Below are 22,675 nucleotides of genomic sequence, written 5' to 3' on the forward strand. Positions count from 1 at the left end.
TGTGTGTGTGTGTGTGTGTGTGTGTGTGTGTGTGTGTGTGTGTGTGTTTTCTTGAGGTTCTTAATTGCTTTAACCACATGCATCTGTCTGGCATTAACTCTTCAAACTCTCCCAGCTTCCCATTATCACAGAACTAGATATAACTCCTGCTGATGTGATTGATACAGGTAGTGGCCAGCAAGCACATTCCACGTGCCTGTTAAAATGAGAATTGCACAGCTAGTAAACTTCTTAATAATTTATCATATTCTCCCTAAAAATCATAGGTGATTTTACATTTTATTTCTTTGATAGTTTTACTAAATATGTATTATCTATAAATAGGTAATGTTTATAAATATTAATAAATAAATATGTAATTGTATAAACATAGGATATTATATATAAACAGGCAGTGTGCTATTTATGCAGCATAATTATGAAATGGATCTCCATGGACCCATCACCTTATCTAAGAACTGGAATGCAAGGAATAAATTGCATGTACCTGCCTGTTGTTTCCTTATCCCAATATTATTCCTTCTCTCTGCTTCACATATTCTCTATGTATTTTATCAACTTTAAAAGATTTTATTTATTACATTTTTAGAGTTTGTGTTACTGGTTTTATTTACTGAATTTTTATAGAAACTTACTTAGGCCAACTGTAGTATTTTATCCAAGCTGATATACTATCGATAACCACAGTGTAACAGCTCTCAAAACCAGGACGGTCCTAGGCAAATCTGAAAACATGGTCTCCTCAGCCCCGCTTGTGTGGTGTGTCTCTGTCTTACCTTTTTTTTTTTTTTTTTAATTAAAGGTTATGCTTTTATGATTTGCCCACAGTTATTAGGAGACACGGCTGAGGTTTCTGTGCTGTTTGGCTAAGGCATTTTGATGTTACTTTCTCTCCAAAGTATTTATCTAGCACCACAGTGGTTCCAGTGAGCCTGCGTTGGCCTGTTCTTGGAACTGACAGTCCTTACCTCTGGGACGGCTCCACTCTAGACCCCCAAGGCAAGCCTGACATTCAGATAGCTTTGCCAGCGCTTGGGTAGCTTGCCAGAGAGCACAGAGTGGTGCACAGCAACGCAGAGAGCGCCATAGACCGGTGTGCGTGTTGACAATGTACTCGCCATTCCAAGCAGGGGTTCTGTGTTGTGCTCAAATGTGTTGTGGTTTGGAGACAAAGTCTTGCTCTGTGCTGGAGCCTGGCCTAGGTCTTGAGCTGATTCTCCTGCCTCAGCCTCCTGAGCACAGGGATTGCAACCGTCTATACAGTGTCCAGCTCTTCAGTGGAGACTTGAAGCTTCCATTTTCATTGATGGTCTTGGTTGGACCGTACAACAGCATGTCCAGCAGACAGGCTCACTGAGAATGCATGGCCCCAAGCACTAAGCTGTAAAGCTCATGCGGGACAGTGGAGAGAGCTCAGTGAGAGCAATTGGCTTCAAGTCCAGAGGGTCGCGGTTGTTAATGGGTCCCTGCACAGTGCCAGCCTCCTTCCCAGACACTGTAGCTCCGACCACTCCTGCCAACTCTGTGTCTAATTGGAAACTTCCATCAAGTGTGTGGTACTCTGCTCTACTCAGGAGCCGGCAGCAAAAAAGGTGTGTTTGAGTGCAGCCTAGGACACCTTGTACAACTCCCCCTCAAAAACAAAAAAAAAAACAAAAAAAAAAACAAAAAAAAAAAAAAAAAAAAAAAAAAAAAAAAAAAAAAAAAAAAAAAACTCAAGGATTTAGGATATAGCTCAGGAGAAGTTTGCCTGGAATGCACAAGGTTCTAGGTTCAACCCCAATGTTACAATAAAAATAAATAAATGGAAATTTTAACATTTTAAACACCTTTCAGCTCTCTCGGGAGGTTATTAAGAGCAGAAAGTGTCCTCCAGGCGTGGGCAGCAGTGCTCACAGCGCAGCCCACACTTCTCACTGCGCTCTTCCAGCCGGGCGCCTCTGTTCCTGGCTGCTGGGCGGTGTCTGAGCACACCATCTATGGTGTTTAGTACAGAGAAAAGCAGCGAAAGCTCTACTTATTTGGGAGCGGTGGGGCGTTGGGAGTTCGAGACAGGGTTTTTCTTTGTAGCCTTGGCTGTCTTGGACTCGCTTGGTAGACCAGGCTGGTCTCGAACTCATGGAGATCCGCTTGCCTCTGCCTCCCTGAGTGGTGCTGGGATTATAAACATGCACCACTTTTCCTGGCTTAGCTCTGGGCCCCCCCGACTCCCTTTTTTTTTTTTTTTTTTTTTTTTTATGATTTACTTATTTGGAGTGTTCTATCTGCATGTGCACCTGGATGGCAGAAGAGGGCAGCAGATCACATCATAAATAGTTGTGAGCCACCGTGTGGTTCCTAGGAATAGAACTCAGGACCTCTGGAAGAGCAGCCAGTGCCCAGCTCTGGTTTTTTGTTTCGTTTGCTGGTATACTTTCTAAATCATTTCCTAGTGATCTCTGCCTCTTGTAAAGACACAGTATAGTATTGGATATGTAAAGTGACATACACACTATTTCTTGGTATTCTAAGTGGAAGAACCACCTAGAAAATCTGGATTGCAAATTTGGCATTTATCCCACTCTCCCCCGGTAGAATAGTGATGACACCTCCTCCCTGAGCCACATTGTAGCCAAGGAACCCTGAGCTGCTTAGTACCTGTGGCTTCAGTGTCTCCAGCTGTAACATGTCATTTGTCATGGGGTTACCACACAGGTCCACAGGACTGTGACAAGGACAGACATTCAGTGTGTGTGGGTTTCGGTGCTTCACAGTTCCTGCTGCTCCTCAAACTGAGACTTGGAATAGTCTGGTGAGCCTCGTCCAGAGCAACAAACAAACAAACCCAGCCATTGCAGTGGGCCTGGGCAGCCCTGCTCACACATGTCTCAGAATGTCTGTGTGTAAAGCTTCTGTTCTAGTTGCTTTCTGTTGCTGGAATAAACACCATGATATACACACACCAAAAAAAGAAAACTTGGAGAGGAAAGGCTGAATTCATCCTGGAGGCTATAGTCTATCTAAAGGGAGTACAAGGCAGGAACTTAAGATAGTGGCTTAAAGCAGAAATGATGGAGGATTGCTGTTACTTGCTCACTCCCTGGCTTACATTCAGCTGCCTTGATTTTGTAGCCTAGGCTACCTAAGGATGGTACCGCCCACAGTGGTACCCTGGGCTCAGTTAGTGCTCAGTGCCCCACAGATGTGGCTACTGGTCAGTGTGATGGAAGCAATTCCTCAACATAGGTTTCTTCTTCCCACATGTGTCAGGTTGATAACCAAGATTACCTATCACATGTCTACTCCTTGTCAAATCAACACACACATGCATCACTGTTAAATCATAACCCTTTCTCCCGTTTTTGTACCTGAGATCATGTTAGTATCAGAATATAAAGTAAAGTATAACTTTAAAAGTACTGCAGTCTCACACCTTTAATCCCAGTGCTCAGAAGGCAGAGACAGACAGATCTTGGTGAGTCGAGGCCGAGTGAGTTCCAGGATAGCCTGAGCTATTACACAGAGAAACCCTCTCTAAAAACAAAAACAAACAAACAAAAAAATCCAACCATTTAGAAGCTCAGGTTCTCTCTCAAGATCCAGTCTTCTAGCTGAGTAGGCTTATAAAATAAAAACAGGGTTATGTATTTGTTCTCCTAAGAGGGAAGGACTAGGGCACAGGTGGAACAAAGCAAAATAAAAGCAAAATCCAACAATATAAAAAAAATTCAGTGTACATTTGGGACTCATTCATGACATTTGGGTCTCCAGTGGACTTGAGGAGGTCCACTTCTGTGGATCAACAGGACAGTTTGTATTATAGGTCCAGACTAGTTCTGCTTTGTGCCTGCTGCTGTCCTTGAAAATTCTTCTACAGTTTTGACATCTCTCATACCCTAGTCTCCATTGCAGTTGTGCTGTATGATGGAACTTGTCCCTAAGAAGCATTCAACACCTTGAGTTTTTCCATTTACAGTAAATTTGCACATAGGTTGGAGACGATTGGAGTTGATTTTTGCTATTTACTTTTAATTAAATGCTAATACAGTTTCCATTAGAAACTTAATTCAGCCTGAGCCCCCACCCCATTTCTCTATTTTATTGGCTGGTATAACAGCCTCCTTGCACTTGATTCTGAATCCACACACCTGTGGATCCGTGCCCTGTAGAGGCATGATTTCCCAGGGCATGATTCTCATGCCACTTCTTCAGGAACATGTATGTGCAGCCTTTGGCTTGCTTCCTCTGCAGCTGGCCCTTGCCAGCACCAGCTTGTTTTATCTGACCTTGCCTGTGGACTGGCTCTTCAGTACCACCCTTCCCACAGCTCACTGGAAAGCCCTTGCTGCTGTGCACACAGCTGGGCCAAAGCAGAGCCAAATGCCATGAGCATTCTCCCTGGTGCTGCTTGCAGAGAATAACCATTTTTCTCTGTCCCTGCCCTAATAAACGAAGTCAAGTAATGAGCCTCACAGGTAGATCTGCACCCTAGTAAGTGTCCTAAATCGCTGATCCAGATCCCTGATGTCCTTGTACTGCCTGTCACTCCCATGTGCTAAAGAGTCCAAGGCCCAACCCTGTGAGGCTGCCTGAGGCTCAGCTCCAGAATCCTGATGGCAGCCACACGTGTCACTCCTGGTGCCTTTGCTCTTGGGAAGTGGTTGGAAGTTTCCTGTTAGGGACATGAATTGCCTCCTTACTCAGCACAGACGGTGCCTGGCATCACAGGTGCCTGTTAGGAGGCAGAAGTTGACACAGCAACCAGCATACAGGCCGACCTGTGTGACATTTTCCCTGGTGCCATTCCAGGGTCTGCTTTCTGCGTACCTTCCCCTCAGTTCTCACCTTTTGATCGTGCTATGTTTGCATTTAAAGAGTTTGCATTTAAAAGGCTCTTCACAGTGAAGAGCCTTCATCCTCTTTGTGGGTCAGGCACATGTGTTTCATTTCGGTTAGGTTGTGGTTAATTCCGAAGTATTTGCCGTTCTAATAATAACCGATTTGGTCATGTTTGAGTGTGGCAGTTTCTCACGTTACAGCCTAGGAGTTCCTTGCCAGGATTTAAGGACAGCTGCCCTTGAATGTACAAATACGTGCTGGCTCTGATCCCCAGCTCTGCCCAAGCTGAGTCAGCACCAGCCAGGACCCCGCAAATGCCTGAGTCCCGTGTGCTGGTTTCGCTGGCCTTGCCTCCAGAGCCCTCTTGCAGATGACGAACAAAGCACAGATGTAGATCAGCTCACCCTCTGCAACACTGCCACTTTTGTCAGCTCTTCCTGCCTGCACGTTTGGCCCAGCCAAGGTTAAAAGCCGAGAGAGTACTGGCCATGCAGGGGCAGGTGCTGTTCCCGGCCTGAGAGGCAGCATCGCTCATGCTGCTGCCTTGGTTTTGTTAATGAATGTCTAAGGGCAAGAACGTCAGGGTCCTGCCCACGCTTCTGCTCTATTCCATCTTTTTGCCTCTGGCCTGCTGTGCATGGAGTTAAGTCACTCTCATCCAACTGCAGATGGCCTTGGATGGTAATAGGTTAGGACAAGAAAGTACAAAGTTAGATATCACTTGAATGCCTCACCAACAGGACATGGCTTTCTGGCCATTCTTGTGTGGTGCTGGTTTTTATTATAGGAAGGTACATTTTTCCACCCATGAGAGCAGAACAGAGTTGTATCAAATACAAAGGCCAAATCCCTCCCTCCCTGATTTTGTTTCCTCCTTTTGTTTTCTTTCTGTTGTTTGTTTTTAGGTTGTATAAGTGTTCCTGTGTGCTTTGCTGATGGGGGTGTCTCATCCTCCTTCCCCTCTAACCGACAGCTGGCCATATTGTGGGGGGGGGGGTACTGTGTTAGGGAGACTAAGAGTCCAGAGGGCTGGAGAGAAGAGCCTAGTGAGGAAGGGTCTGTGAGTCATCTCTTAAACGCTGCCCCCTGCCCCTCTTTCTCTGCATTCCTTCCTCCTCAGGAAGGCCCCTCCCCTCTGCATCTAGCTCTCTCTTTCTCTCAAACACACACAGCTCCTACATAGCTGTCCCCTTCCCTAAAGGTGATACACCCCTGTCTAGCAAAGGCTTCTTTTTTGTGCTTTGCAAAAGCTTGCCAGGATGGGAGCTTGCAAAAGAAGCTTGGCCAGAGATGGCCTGTATGCTATGAACTTCAGTTCCTTAGAGTTCAGCCTCATTCCAGAGCCCTGCCATTTCACCTCCTAGCGGGTGAATTGTTCATCTGTCTTGCCCTCAGACAACAAATACACATTTTAAAAAGGGGGGTGTGTGTGTATGCGTGTATGTGTGTATGCGTGTGTGCTTGCCTGTGTGTTCGTGCATCTGGAAATAAGTTGCTGGGCTGCTGTGTGATATTTACAGCCCCTCCTCCGTGAGATGCTAAGTGACTTCCAGAGCTACAGCTACAAACAAGAAGATATTCTTGTCAAAAACCAAAATTTCTTACTTAATTTGACATTCACATAGCAGATTCAGAAAAGGATGCTAAGACGGAAGAGAAAGATGGATGGCAGCGAGGAGTTAGTCATGGGCCATAGAGAGCAGGAAGAGTTTTAGTGAGAGGAAATGATAAGTTCCTGGTGTCATTTGTCAAGATTCGTGTCTATGAAATGAACCTCAGAGGGTGCAAGCCAGTGTCACTCTTTCATTTAATCCATTCCTCATAGAGTTTTAAATTGTTCAAGGCTTAAGCCAGGCCTATCCTAGTAAATACATTTTTCATGGTTTAATTTATCATCCTTAATAAAACTGAGGGTAAATTACAGGTTTGTTTCTGTGTGTAAATGTTTCTGGGCCAGTTTTCTTTTAGCATTGCAAGTTCTGGTTTCACGTGATATTGTGTGACAACAATTGTTCTGTGTGTCTGCACTAGCCTCCTTTGTACCTGCTGAGCTCACATCCCAACTTCTTTCACATGTTCCATTTTGGCTTCTCTGGAGGTTGAAATTCTCTGACAGCTTGTTCCAAGAGGAATGCAGGCTGCTTATTGGCAAACTGAGCAGGCAAAAGAAAAAAAAAAATTAAACACAAGGTGCCATTGATATCTCCATGTTTCTAGTCTGTGCTTGCACAGAAAACATCAACTCAGCATTTCTAGAGGACTTAGCCAGTGGTTTTCCCCTTAGAATGTAAAATATTTGTGTGTTAAACGAAGCAGTGATTTCTTCTCCTTTCGAGCTGATGCTTAGCAACAGTGAGGGAAGCAGACGCGTGTTCTGGTTCTGAGAGATGGTGTGCAGCTCTGGGGAGCTTGGTTAGGGAGTGTGGCAGGCACACGTACACACACACACCAACCGTGCTCTGTGGTACCTGCTACTACGCCCAGGGGCATTTTCCCGGTTGGGTGATGAGTATGACTTCTGTTTTTCAGAGGTACAAGTCTAAAGTTTTTCTAGCACATTTGAAATTAAGCTTCTCTCTTCCTCTCCCTCCATACTCAGAGAACACATGACCCTGGGAACTTCTCATGCTCGTTTCCACCCAACTTTTCACCCTCTCTGGTCATTGTGTTTAAGCTCCTCTGCCACCATCATCCCTTGCCACCCTTGCTCTTTGCAACCCTGGTCCTCTGCCACCTTCGCCCCCACCTCTGGTCTGAGCCTGCGTCGATGCGTCCTTTTCACTGCATTGTCTGCTAAAGTGAGACTCAGACACCCTGTTCACTTCTGCCGCTAGTGGACTGTCAGCACTGCAAACCTGCCGGCAGCCCTGCACAACCTCTGAGGAAAAGCAGCTGTCATTGACTGCTGTGCTGAGGGCTCAGGACTTGAGGGGTGAAAAGCTTTTTGCGCTAATTGAATCCTTGAAGAAGAAAGCGTCAGGGTCTATTTTGCTACATTTGGGGAAATATCAGTTAATGAATGGGGCCTAGGACCGATGTGTTGCTGAACTTTTCTGTGTGAGTGTTTTTCTAAAATGAAGTAAGTCATTGATGCAAAGGCGTGTCATTTCCCTGTCGTCTGATAAGCTGAAGCTGGATATTGTGATGTGTTGATTGATTACAGCCAGTAAGCCTGATCCTAATCAGTTTCATCACTTACTCTCATCCACATGCTTGCACCTTTGATTTCTCTTCCATAACAGGATGATGTAAGTTGTCATTGACTAATGAAGAGCAGAATTGATTTCGGCACAAGACAAACGGAATGCCAACACCAATCCTGAAATGCATTAATCTTTAATAATCCACATCTGCATGTTTCTAAGTGGTATAACCAGGGGTGGTTCATGTTGACATTCTCCCTTCCAAACAGAAAGTGACATCAGGGGTTGTCCTTGCAAACTGCTTTAAGTGCATAGTGCAGGGCCAGAGGTGTGACCTCACCCAGTGCCGCACTGTGGTTTAGGTGCACTTTGCCACGGCCTCATCAGGTGCTTCCTGTGAAAGGCCAGCAGCCCAGCTGCGCGTGGCCTCCCTTCCTTAGGTTATCGCCTCCATGGTTCATTCATCCCGCAGAGTAGACTGCGGATGTGTTTATAGGAATATGGACAAGGTCCTGGACCTGCATGCGGAGGTCCGCGTTGTCACAAGTGTGAGGACACATGAAGTGCTCGAGTGATTGTGCTCTTAGTCTGGGAACTGTCTTGGCAGTTAAACATTCAGCCTGGATTCAGAGTCCCCAGAACCCAGATCCAGAGAATCCCCAGAGCAAGCTAGCTACAGAGTTTGATTGCCCTGCCTCAACGAATAAGGCAGGTGCATGTTTTTATTATTAATCTCTTACTATGCCTAATAAAGAGAAAACTTTATCAAAGACATTTGCGCATAAGATAAAATGCAGCAACATAGAATGTTCAGTGTCCTGCAGTGTCAAAGCATGTGCTAGAGTTTTAGGGTATATCCCCAGTGGATACGGGGACTGTTGTCTGGTTAGAATATGTGGTTTAAGGGCAATAGAAGGTGAGTGGGTAGGAATGCCGTGGTTCAGTTTAGGCTTTAACAAGGGACCGACCGTTCTGAATGTGTGACAAGGGGTAAGGGCAGAATCAGGGCCTGCAGGCCATGGTGGGATCCTAAGGAAGGGGGGGTCACAGTGTATACACAGTGGGTGTGTGGGGAGGAGACCTTGGAGAGCAGTGGCTGTGGAGAGTAGAAGATGAAGGAGTATGTGAAAGGGCAGTCTGCTATTTAGTATGGACTCTGTTCCATTTGACTATTGTTAGTTGTTCTTCTTCACAATTCAGGGGGAGTTGTTCTGTTTGTTTTGTTTATTTGGTTTTTTAACAGAAAGTTCGGTGTAAGGATGTGGATGCAGGGGCTGTATTTCGGTACAGATGACAAGTGCAAGCCTGTAGAAGTTAAATGTAAGGTTGCCTAGCCTTGCCCACATGCCCTGGGCCTGATGGGAGCACAGACTGCCAGCCCCCACTCTCACTTTACTGTTCAGAAGTTGAGGCTCTAGCTACCCAGAGCCTCTAGGCCAGGTGTGCTAGCATCACTGGTCCCCCAGGAGGTCTCAGTTACTTTGTTTTTAGTATCTAGGTGATTATTATTTAATTATAGGTGACTGAAATGTTTAGGGGTAAAGAGCTGCTTGAGGACAGCATATTGCTAGTTTTGTATTTAGTTTTTCTTTTTCCGACCTTTCTAGAGCTAGTTTATGAACTCAGTAGCAGTGCAAAAAAAAAAAAAAAAAAAAAAAATGATAGCATGCAGCTTCCTTTTACATCACGGGTGGAGAACAGTGCTGCCAGCAGGGGGCGCTCAGTAAATGTTTGCCAAATTTAAGAATGCCAATTGTGAAAAAGGAAAAAAAAAAAAAAAGAGTCCAAGCAAAGGAAAATCTGAAGTTGATTCTGTGGCTAGCTTTTCGCCCAGTCTTGTGCCATCTTTGTGCCTTGGTGGGTTTTCCTCTCACATTCTTTTCTCCTCTTCAAAGAGACTTAACTATCATTCTGTTTTGCTTGCTTTTAAGAACAGTACCTAAAAACCTAGTTCCTAGCCCCGTGCTTGTCGTTTTAAGTTCAGCCTTTGAGCCTGAAGGCCCTTGCCTAATGCTGATCCTTTCACACAGATGCAATAAAATTTGTGGTGAGATTAGCAATTGACTACATCCCTGCCTTGGCAACAGATTAGCAATACACTCCAGATATTTGGAAGGCATGAGACATTTTGAAAGTGTGCTTGATAAATACCTAGCTCAAATGTCAAGTAAGTATGTATGTGAGGCTGTGGCTTGAACATACCGCTTCTTCTCCGTGCTCTGTTGTTCTTCGTCATGCGCCCTCACATTGTCCCCCATATCAGAGGCTCCGGGTAACGTGGCACAACTCCTAGACTTCTGAGGCGGTGTATGCCCAAGAGCACAACCGCTGTGCCACACCCAGGTGGGGACAGCCCAGCGCCCCCAGAAGCCCTCTCGCCAGACTGCCCTGGTGAAGGGAAGGGTTCAGGTACCCATTGTCCTAGGCCTCACTGTACATCTTCCTTGTCATCAAAAGCCACTGAGTGGTACACTATGAACTGGGACCACAGAACACATCACTCAGACATTTATTACCTTTAATTGTGTGCAGGGGTCTATTAGGTAGACTCCATAGGTCTTGGAGATTTCAGTTGTTAGCCTTGAAGTTGAGTTTCCCAGAGCAGTAGAATGCTTTAACTTTTACTTTTTTTTTTTTTTTTTTAAACTGAGGGTCATCACACAGGAGAATGAACCTCAGAGAGATTTCTTTCTTTATTAATTACACTTTATTCACTTTGTATCCCCCCATAAGCCCCTCCCTCCTCCCTTCCTGGTCCCACCCTCCCTCCCCCTTCTTCACACATGCCCCTCCCCAAGTCCACTGATAGAGGAGGTCTTCTTTTCCTTCCTTCTGATCTTAGTCTATCAGATCACATCAGGTGTGGCTGCACTGTCATCTGCTGTGGCCTGGTAAGGCTGCTCCCCACTCAGGGGGAGGTGATCAAAGAACAGGCCAATCAGATCATGTCGGAGGCAGTCCCTCTTCCCATTGCTATGGAACCCACTTGGTGTTGGTTTTTTGATACAGGGTTTTTCTGTGTAGTCTTGGCTGTCCTGGATCTCACTCTGTAGACCAGGCTGGCCTCAAACTCACAGAGATCCACCTTCCTCTGCCTCTACCCACCTTAACTTTTAATTTTAAAAGTAGTTTGAGAATATAGCTCAATTGGTTTAATGTTTGCCTAGAGGGAGTAAAGCCCCAGGCTCCACCTCCAGCACCATGTAAACAAGGCTTGAGAATGCATGCTTGAGTCCCAGCCCTTGGGACCAAGCCTCAGCCGTTTTGCAAGTTGAAGGCCAGACTGAACTGCATGAGACCCTGCCTCAAAGGAAATAAACTGCTCAGCCCCAGAAATGCTTGTTCTATAACGCAGCAGCCTGGGTTTGTATCCCTAGTACCCGCATAAGAAGCCGGATTTGGTGGTACACGTCTGTAGTTCCAGGGACCAGGCAGAGGCCAGTGGAGCCCTGGAGCCGACTGGCCAGCCAGCTTAGCAGGGTGAGTGCAGTGCGCTCAGCTCTGTGAGACCCTGTCTAAAACTGTAACTGCAAGAAGGAGGGAGTCGGCCTCTGTGTGTGTAGGCACACACATACACATGCACGCGTGCCACAGAATCAGTCTCAGAGTCCGCCAGTGACATTTTAAGTCTACGGCAGAGCAGTTTTATCACAAAAATAAACTATTAGTGCAGTTTCAAATGCAATACATTTTAAAAACTTTCAGAAATTAGGTTCATTTCAAACATAAATTGGTTAATTCCGTGTTTAACAGAAGTTAATTCTCTATTTAATAGAATAGAAGCTGAGGTTTTAGTAATTAGCTTGTTATTCTGTATGTCTATAGCTGAGGGTACATGTGTTTGGAGGGGCAGTGTAACTTTGCAGAATCCATTCTTTCTTCCCACCTTTACCTGGGCACCCAGTCACCAGTGTTTTAATCTGCTGGGCTCCTTCCTGAAATTCTAGTGTTAAAAAAAACAACAGTGCAACTTTTCCTCCCATCTGTCCCATCCAGGAGTAGTGTCACCATGCCTGTGGATTGAGTACTGTGTTAAAACGTGGCCTCTTGTGCCTGCAGGCCCCAGGCATTCTCTCATGGTGTGTGGCCAAGGTGAGGAGGGCAGGCCCGTCCTGCATGGCATTTTCACACCCGCACATGTTTACGGGCGGGCTTGCCACAGTGTTGGAATGCACAGGGAGCCAGTGTGACAGGAGGGGCACGAGCAAGCACAACTTTGCTTAGAGGAAGGAAGGACCAGGTTCCCAAGCACCAGCCTTCATCCTGCAGTAGAGAGTGATACACGGGAAGAAAGGAAGCAGGCAGGCACTCAGCTAATCTTTCTCCTGGGGTCCAGGTGGACAAATTGGCAACCCCAGTCACAGCTTTTTTTTTTCCTCATCCCCTTTGTATCATGAGAACTGCTAATCGGATCCATGCTGCTGCAACTGTGGTTAGTTATTAGTAGAATAAAGGCAGATTTCTTCAAAAGAACGGGTGGGGGAACGACTATACAAAATTGCAAGGTTGTTAGAATCTTAAATGCACAGCAGTCGATTTTCCCCCTTATTCTGAATTACACGATGAATACAAGTCTTTCATCTGTCACTATACCCGTTTCTTCACAAGGCAGCCAAACATTAAGCTTCTCAAACAAAAAGAACGGAATCTTGGAAAGTGGAAAAATATTGAAGAGGAATAAGACTGGGTAAGAGAAGGGGGAAATTAGGTTTTGTTTCTATTAATTTGTCCTGGTGAGAGAAATATAAACTGTCTGCTCTGTTTGCACCCTCCTCCCCCTTACATCAAAGCAAGGATTAGAGCAGATTTAGCGGGTGGCGCTGCAGTGTTTCCTGTCTGGGGTTGTGTGTGGGTCAGATTTGGAAGCTACCACTTTTTAAATAGACATCAGAGTGCTATTTCCTGGGAGAGCAGCATTCTATCCAAACTCATGCTCCCCACCCAAGCTGCCAATGCAGTTTTCCAGGTGCAGACCTTTGAGTCGTATCCCCAGCTTGAAAGCTTTTGGAAAGGATGTGCTCTGTGGAGACTACCAGCACGTTTTCAGGTAGTTTAGTCAGCTGAAGGCGTTGACACCCACCAGGAATGTCTCCCACACCGACTTCCCAGGATAGGCACAGCCCCTGTCATGCCCATTTGTCCTACCCACTCCTGTTGATGTCATCTCACTTGGCATTAACTGAGGGAGCTGATGGCCCAGCCTCCACGTTTGCCTTTCCTTCAGTGGCTGCTTCTTGTTTTCTGGACAGTTCTCATTCTTTCACCACTTACTGAGAGTAAAGAGCACAGGAAGGAGCAGAGCTGGCTCCGTGTGCTCTGCCGGGGTCAGCCGCACCGCTGCTCCCCATTGGCACTGGAACCTGGGCTCAGTAAGAGCAGAGCTGTCCCTGCCTGCAGCCAGGCCCTTCGTGCAAACTCTAGGTGACAGTTCCATGCTGAAGACCTACTGAGGAAAATGTCCTCAGACTCGGTCTGTCTTTAGTCAGAGATCTAACTGACCCACACAGTAAAGTCTACAGCCCGTGTTCAGCCTTCTAGTCTCAGATTGCATTGACCTTATGCCTCAAAACTCCATATGAACTGTTACACTGCAGGGCTCTCAAGGCTTCAGATGACCAGCTGTTAAACTGACTTCATGCTGCAAATGTGAAGTGGACTTTAACAAGTTAAAAGCTGCAGGGACAGCTCAGTAGGTGACAGTACGTGCTGCCAAGCCTGGTGCCGTAGTTCAGTCCACAGCCCACACCATGTAGGCAGAGAGCCGACTCCTGCAAGTTGTTCCCTGACCACCACACCTGCATTGTGGCACCTGTGTGGCCCTACCGACCCAGGCACACTAAATAAATAGATAAAATGTGACTCTTAAAACGTGGTAATAGGGAAATTCTGTTTCGAATATAGAAAGCCAGCTGAATCACAGTGTATTCATGTCACAGTTTTGTTTTTTAATTGAGAAAATTAACCCTGCAAATCAAAGTGCAGGTGCTTGTGAAACTCAGGCAAGAGGCCGGGTTCTTTCAGAGTGAGTGTGCGATACACTCACTCTTGCTCATCTGCCAGCTGTTTCTTCCTTTCTCACTGTTACGGCTGAGAAGTCCAGGAGCCTTAGTGCACTTAGTTCTCAAGCTTTGGAAGCCTGATGTAAACAGTCAGCAGGGAAAATCGGGAAGTCTGAAGGATGGAAACTGATTGCAGTTTTATGCAAAAATCCATTCTCCTCTTTACCAGTTTCCTGTTATATGACTTTGAGGGAAAAAAGAGAGAGAGAGAGAGATATCAGCTAAGATGGTTAAGCCGGTAAAAGCTCCTACCAGGCCTGATGACCAGAATCTGATCCCGGAACCCATGTGTCAGAGAAAAAGACAGTTCCCAGGGGTTGGAGCACTTGTGCGTGCATGCACATACAGAGGGAGGGTAGGGGCAGAGCAACACCCGGGGAGAGGGTTGTGAGTCTAAGATAAACGTGGGAGTGGTCGGGTTTGAATGTCTTAAGTGTTTAGACGACGCAGCCACATAACAACCCCCGAGCACTGGTATTCTACTAGCAATCCGGGAGATTGCTGTTCCAGTGAGGCTGCCCGTCACGTACGCCACAAGCTCTGGGCACAGACAGACATGTGAGTCCTCTAACAGACCCCTGGGCTGCTTGCTTACTGGGTAAATAGGCGGCGGCTAAGGCCAACTGCCCGAGCTGATGCTGGGGACCTGCACAGTGGGAGCAACTCCTACAACTGTCCTTTGACTTGTATACACGAGATACGGAATGTGTGTGGGAGTACACACTCACACACACTCATACACATGTACACTCATACACTCACCTTCACACACAGTCTCTCTGTCTCTCACACATACACTCACACATTCACACTCAGTCTGTCTCTCTCTCTCTCTCACACACACACACACATACACACACACTGACACACTTAAAAGGGCTGGATAGTTTGTTCTCCAGAGACAGCTATAATTCAGCTCTTGATCTTATCTGCTGTGGTAACGGAGGAAGGCCAGAGCCCAGGAGAGTTTTACCCTCAGTAGAGCTACTGCGCACCCTGCTCATGCTGTTTTTCCTCTGTCCTCCCAGCACAGCGCCGTCAGCATGATCTATGCAACCGTAGCTCAGCTGTAGTTTTTATTTTATATTTTGTTTGATCTAAGAGCTGGGAAAGTAATTCAGCTCTTAGACCTGCATGTGTTGTAATTGCCAGGGAGGGTAGTGAGTTTCCAGAAGCCTGGCTTGCAAGGTGCTATGCTAAGTTATATGTGACTTCCCCTGGAAAATCCTCTCTGATTAACCCCAGAGAGGCCACCAAAAACAGACCGAAGAAACAATTCCACCAAGCATAGCTCAGTGCACTAGGGGTCTTACTGAAGTTACTTAAGAGCCTTGAAGTCAACTTACAGGTGACTCAAGGCAGCCACTCCCCAGAGAGCTCATCCAGCATGGATGATGGCTCACAAAGGCTGAATCGTAGAGCTCTGTGCACAGCTTACAGGAAACTCCATGGGACAGTCTCCTCTCCCTGGAAATCCTGTACTGCTCTTATAGCCTTGGGAAGGGGCCGTATGAGTCTCGGGCCTTTGGACTGGGTGGCACGCTAGCTTTCTGCGTCTCGCAGCTGTGTCCTCCTTCCGGCTCCTTGGCATGCTGCAGTGAGTTTTCGAAAGCCTCGGTGTTGAGTCCTGGAGGGTGTGCTGGCTACCTCTTGGTGCTGTTGTTACTAAGCACTCCCTGACATTTGTCGGCCTTGCAGAGCTGCTGGCCTGCACCTTTTCTTACTATAGAATCATTTATAAGGGGCCAGCTAACTGTGCCTGTGGGGCCGTTCCAGGGCACCACACAGTGTCGTAAATAAAGTTCTATTTTTACCATTTCGTGTATCATCAGTGGCTGCTTATAAACTACCACAATCACTGAGTTAAGGAGTTGTGGCAGAGAACATATGGTCGTCAACGCCTAAAATATTTACTATCTGCCAGTTTATAAAAAAAAAAAAAAAGGTTGCCTAATCTTGATTTAGAACAACAAGATAAAATTACATGATTACTGTTAACTCATAAAAAAATATAATTAGCTATTAGTCTGAATTTGTGTTCTGGAATAAGCAGTCATTTATTCATTTGTCAACAAATATGTATTGAATGCTTACTCTGTCTGGTTCTGGAGATGTAGCAAAGAATGAAGCAACAGAGGTCTCTGTTCCTGTGGGATTCACACTATAAGGAGACTGTCATATAGTAAAGACAGAAGTGGATTGAAAACGTGTGAGTATCAATCCCAGCGTCCATCACTGAGAATGTGCAGTCCTGGCTGTGAAGTGCTGGTGGCAGCAGCCTGAGGCAGCTGCTCATATCATATCCACAGGCAGGAAGCAGAGCGGTGAGTGCCGTGGCCCAGCCCCCGTCCCCTTTTGGCTGAGTCCTGGCCCCTTGAATTTAGCCAGCCACTTAGAGTGGCTCGTCCCACCGCACAGACATGCCCAAGGTTGGTTTCAGTGATGACCAAAATGAGCCATATTAACATCTCAGCCACACAGACATTACTAATTAGCTAGACTGTTCCCTATAAAGTATGCAAACTACATGTGTACCAGTTTGCCAGAACACACATGAGCCAGCTCTCTCTACATTCTGTATAAAGTCACAGTATCTTGTGTATTCTACTAAAAATACTTATTTTATCAACTGACTTGGTTCAGACTTTAATTAGAAAAAATTAGACTTATAAAGGAAGCATAACACCAGAATTTAGCTGTGTTAATTATATATATATATATATATATATATGCGCAATATAACCAGGTGGCATTTGTCCCATAAAGTCTAGGATGATTCTGTAGTAATACCTGTATTAATATTATAGACATGACAATAAATATAAGGAGACATAATCTTTAACAGAAGTCCAGTCATCCCCAGTCATGATTTTAAGACAGAAGGAGGTCGTGGCGTTCTCAACATGCCGAAGTGTGTGGGTCCTAGTTGTTCTGTTGAGTGTGACCTTGCAAGGTATGTCTGTTTAGGAGGCAAGTGAAGCAGAATGACCACTCCCATGAATATCAACAACACACCAAAGATAGCAGCCAGGGCTAGTTAAACAAGGGGGTTCAGCTAAAGGCGGAAGAACAAGTATGGAAAGATAAAGCGATCCCCCAGTGCAGATGGTATGACAGGAAATCCGAAATTGGGCCACATATATATGAGAAAATAGTAAGTGAAATGATAGCACGTCAAATCACTAGATTAGAATGAACCTTTAAAACTTTTATTTATTTACATTTTGTCTGTATGAGTATTTGTATTTAGGAATTATGCCATATGTGTGCCTGAGGCCCACAAACGGCTGAAGGTGGTATCACATCCCCTAGAACTAGAGTTTACAGGCCACTGTGAGTAAGAGAGAATGACTTTGACTTTCTAAACTATAGACATTTAACGTTGACTTTTTAAAGTATATAAGCATCTCCCAGTGCCAACACAAGTGCTGCCAGCCATGGAGTACAAAGCACCGAAAATGGAATAGCACACTAACAAATTGTGTATATAATTTTCATAATTGATTTAGGCACAAATTTAGGTTTGTTACTGTTGGAAAAGTTATAAGTAAGAAATGTTTTGGACTGGAATCAGAGAAACTTCTTTAAACTCATATGAGTGTGTGTGTGTGTGTATCTGTGTGTGTGTGTGTGTGTGTGTGTGTGTGCATATAAATATCAGCATATAAGCTCATGTAAAACATGGGATAGGATATGCTTCTGTTCGATGGGGAGCTAGCATTAGCATTAGTAATGGCAAGCCACCCTGACCCTCAAATCGTAGAGTATAGCCCTCCGGCATCAGGGCCCAGGACTTCTAAAAGTGGCTGATGGGTCCCAGGACTGGGGTGCGACAAACACAAGATGATCCTGAAGCCTCTGGTAGTCCTAATAATAAGGACACACTCAGTGAAGAGAGGGGAGCTGTCAGAGCACACAAGGATTGGCTGGACAGAGCTTTAAGATGAATTACTAGGAGAAAAGTTTAGGTCCATGTGATGGTGCCTGCCCTTTAAGCTGGGTGTTAACAGGTAATGCCAGCCTACCTACAGTCACAGTAAAGGAAACAGACGGGATTCCCCAAGCAGGCTCTGTACAAGTGAGATGTAGGTGGAGAGCTGTCAAGGAGGACACCTCTTTCGTCCACACACATGCCAATTCTTTACATTAAAAATAAAACCCTTAATGAGTGAAGACCTCAAATTCTGAAGAATCTTACCCATTCCTCAAGTCAGTTCACACCCATTCCTTAAGATGGTTAAAGCCAACAGTCAGGCTCATACAGAGCCATTTCCCGTGCTCATGTCCAAGTCCACGGAAGAACTGAGCACACCAGAGAACCCTTCGCTTTTGCCACGGCAGGCAGCACTGTAGCAGGGGTGGTTCGTCACCTTTTGTGTCCTGTTCCTTAGATGCAAGATGTGCTCCTTCCCTCAGCGAACAAGAGGACCGCACAAGGACACAGCTTTCCTCCGACTGAAATCTATTAACACATGGACGTCAAAGGGGAAAAACAGTCACCATTAGCAGACACCCTTGTGGTAAATAGGCAGGATTTTCTAATAGATGCTGGAATGAGCAGGTGAGAGCTTCGGGAGATGTGGGGAAAGGAATACCCACATCTGAAGTGAACCCCAGCTAGAGCGTGTCATCAACATGATCACCAGAAAAGAAATGGGCCAGTGTCCCAGCCCCATGATAGGAGGGCTTAGGATACAGTGTTTCCCACCCGTCCCAAATTGCATGGCCTCGTTTTTCAGCGATGAAAATGTGTTACACAAGTCTGACTGGGGAACATCATACAAAATAGCTCAATAGTACACTTCCAAAGTGTCAAGATTACAGGGCATCAGGAAAGACGGAGGGACAGTAAGGGCACAATAGCTAAAAGCAACCTAGGATGATCCTAGACCAGGACATTTCGTGGGAAACATGATTATGTTGTAGTTACATAAGGTGCCTACGTGAGGGGAGGTAGAGGACCGATGGATGGTGACAGTGTTCTGTGTGCGTAGCTTCGCTCCCAGGTGTTTCAACCAAGCAAAAGTAGGAACCACAGGAACTCACTGCTGCTCACTTTGGATTGTTACACAAAAATGTTTTCCCAGCTATTAATAGATGTATAGTGGTGGGATTCCTTGTCATTTACCATGGTGTTGTCCACTGTATTTTTCCCATTGTGCTTACATCATTGCATAGAAGAGGGTAAAACATGGGGCTTAACAGAGGGAACACTTCTTGGTTTTAATTTTGGTTGAAATTGAATTATGGATGTTAGAGTTCCCCCAAGGTTGATTTGTTTCCTTTACATGGTCATGTCCTCCTCTGAAATAATTACCAAGCTCTGAAAAGTTTGACTTAAAATCAGTATATATAAACCCCCATAGATTTTAAGGTATTTATCTAATTGATTTCTTTCATCAAAGGACTCTGGTTTTCCTCCTCTGGACTGTGGACACAGTGAGTTCCTCTGTGTTAAATTTCACACATGTTTTTGGATCATCTGCTGTAACAGTAGCTCTACCTGTATGCACACAGGATGTTATTCCTCAGTAATTACAGTTACATAATAGTTATGAACTGGCTGAAAGAGTGTGTGGATGAAAGGGGGAGACGGAAGTAGCTTGGATGTATTTGCTGAAGGGTGGGTTTAGTGCGAGTACTCCATTACTGCTTTGAGGGGCTGCACCCTTCCATGGCACCGGGCAGTCCACAGCAGTGCTTGGCTGTGACGACGCTTTATGCACGGCGGGATGGGTTTCCTGCAGTCTTTTCATCTTTGCTTGGTGCATTGTCTGGGAGAGCAGTGCCTCGGGCGTGCATGGTGGAAGCCGTACTGGCCTGTGTTGACACAGAATGGCTGTTTGTTTTCTCTGTGAGCCTGTGAATCCAGCCTGTCATGCAGAAGCAAGCATTACGGTGTAAGCACTCACTGTCTTTCGGCAACTCATTCCCCAGGGACACTTCTGAAAGTCTGAGTTTGGCTGCAGAGCACTTTAAATTTCTAAATGGAATAGATTGGGGCCATGGGATATTTCATTTCATAGGAGACATGTAATCCACAGTATCTACAAAGCAAGTTTTGTGGATCTATAGCCATGTCAGTGACCAGCATTTGCCCTTGAAGTTATTTTAGACCAGAATGCTAAATGTTTTTACTGTACAGTTAAATATTTGGTATTAATTTGACTGCAGGTGTATAAGATGAAGCCAAGTGGAGCACAGCATGCTGTTTGTCAGGACTTCTGTGCTACTGGTTATGCACATCTAGTGATTCTTCGTCGCTCAAGGTGTCTCCTGATTGTGACAGAGTAACACTTAGAAATATTTACCAACTTTTATATTATCCTCTAAAAGTGGGGTGCCCAAGCCCCCCACCAACAAAGAACTTGAGGATTGTTTTACAGTGGCCCTTTCACAGCCATGGCCTTCTACCTACAGTGAAGGCTGCCTCTTGCTGTCCTGTGCAGCCATTACTAGAGGTACTCATGAGTGGCAGTCCACAGACCCAGTACTGATGTATGCAAGCATGTCACAGGACCGTCACCCAGTGGGTCAAATGGGTGGCAGTCTTGATGCCACCAGTCTCTGTCTCTACTCAGCGGTGATTCTTGTTGGTACTCTTTTTAGCTAGGAGAGAAGAGTTCCTGTGGGATCAAAGTGGTTAGGTTAAGCTGCTGTGGTCACGTGACTACCACCAGACGTGGTAGTTGTATGTGTGTGGGTGTGGGGAAGTTGTGTGTGTGCGCTTAGGGGTGTCTCTTTTATAGTCATTGTAACCAAGGGAGATAGTAGGGCATGAAGTAGCGATACCCTCATGCCAGGACTGCTTGGGCCTTGAGGATGGTGTTAAATTCATACTTGTTAGTTCTGCCAGACCTTCAGCCTTGGGAAATGCATCTAAACCTCTGGTCCTAGAAATGAGCTAATATTGTCAAGTACATTGGATAAAATTTCAGAATTATGCCTCAAGCCTTCCCATGATCATGACTCTCTTTTATTAATAAGTGTCTTCTCCTTTATTTTGTATTATTAGATTATGAGTTATTGTATATTCTTCATGCTAAGAAAAGTATTCAGGGAATGAAAAGACATGATTCTCATCTCAAGAAATTCACATTATATGTGAAAATGAATTGAGTAAATATTAAACAGCTGGGAACTAAGTAGATGTTGTTGCTGTATCAGCAACGAAAATCAGAAGTTGCAGCATCCCCTCTCTAGTGCTAATGTACCTGCTGCTTTGTGCTGCTTAGTGGAGGCCCCTAAGTTTAGGCGAATCTCTGGCGTTACTATATTGACATCACCGGTGAGTGAATGCCAGCTCTTTTCCATTTCCGTCCTGAGGGATGAGTTCAGGCTCCAAGGGCGAAGTTTAGCTGGCAGTCTTGGTTTTGTGGACTGGGGGAATGCAGCCATGGTTGATTGCTCCATGAGTCTGATCATTCGTTCTGCAGCAGTTTCTTGGTTTTTTTGTTTGTTTTTTGTTTTGGTTTGGGTTTTGGTTTTTAAGACAGGCTTTCTCTTGTGTAGCCAGGGCTCTGTACACCAGGCTGGCCTCAAACTCAAAGAGATCCACCTGCTCCTGCGTCCCAGGTGCCGGAACTACAGCCGTGCACCACTGCTCCCAGCCTGTTTAATTGCTTTTTTAAAGCGTGTCTTTTGGAAAATATCTTTATCGTCTTCATTTTGCAGGGAAAATGCAGTATTATGCTGTTTTAGCTTTCTTCTCTGTGTCTTTTGTGATCATAAAACTGAGCTGTAACTATGCCTTGTTTTTTGCGGTTGCACTGTTAATCTAAATCCCCTTTCCCTCCTGTGTTTTATAGGCAGCCAGATGCCTCCTCAACCACCTGGGAGCCAGTCAGAATCCAGTTCCCACCCTGCCTTGAGCCAGTCACCAATGCCACAGGAAAGAGGTGAGTTTCAGGACACATTCCCATTGTAGACAAGGCACATAAGGTCGCTTACCCACGTAGCTCTTCATAATGTTTAAAATGATAGGATTTTGTACAAATGAGCCAAGCTGACGTGTAACAGCCCTTAGGAAGAGGAAGGTTATTTTTGTAGATTGGGTGACATTTGACTGAGGGCAACTCAAGACTGTAAGAATGGGTGTTCACAAAGCACCACAAAACGTTACCTGCACAGGCCCATCTCATCTCACATTCCTTCTGACAAGTTGGAGTCTGCATTTGTGTGTGTGTGGAGGAAGATTGCTCTGACCCGTCATTCGTTCCTGTGCTGTTCACAAGCAAACTTTAAGCATAGAACATGATCCTGCGTAAAACTGTAAGGTCTTCAGACTAGAGTCAGCCTGAAAGACCACATATTTTGCTCCCCAAGGGAGGCCGTAGAGTTCATATTGAGTCCCTCATTAGAGGCGCAGTGGCATCTGGGTCAGAAGAAGAGAGTGTGCTTCCCTGATGCCTTCGAACAGATGTCGTCCCACATTTACAAACTGCATGGCTTTCCTGGGTGCTGAGTGTCACTGCATGGTGCATTCGTAACGCCTGGTGTCCATTAGGCTTACCCCTCAGTCCTTCTGTTCTTGGTGGGAAAGTACACTTGCTGCTGGGGCAGAGGTAGGGAAAGGCGATTTAACCCAGATTAGTGTAGAGAGGAGCTGTGCTCTGCTCTGCTCTGCTCTGCTCTGCTCTGCTCTGCTCTGCTCTG

At 45.6% G+C, this 22,675-nt stretch overlaps 1 protein-coding gene across 1 annotated transcript in view; it reads left to right on the top strand.

Annotated features, from left to right (window-relative positions):
• The window catches only part of Arid1b (AT-rich interaction domain 1B), a 303,451-nt gene that overhangs the window by 205,768 nt on the left and 75,008 nt on the right, over positions 1-22,675 (top strand). The window contains exon 5 of the mRNA XM_055615931.1: positions 21,829-21,918. Within this exon, the coding sequence (XP_055471906.1) occupies positions 21,829-21,918 (90 nt within the window). The remainder of the gene's footprint in view (positions 1-21,828; positions 21,919-22,675) is intronic.

The sequence above is a fragment of the Psammomys obesus genome, unplaced genomic scaffold (assembly GCF_907164565.1).
Source record: "Psammomys obesus unplaced genomic scaffold, mPsaObe1.curated_primary_1811, whole genome shotgun sequence".
NCBI lineage: Eukaryota > Metazoa > Chordata > Mammalia > Rodentia > Muridae > Psammomys > Psammomys obesus.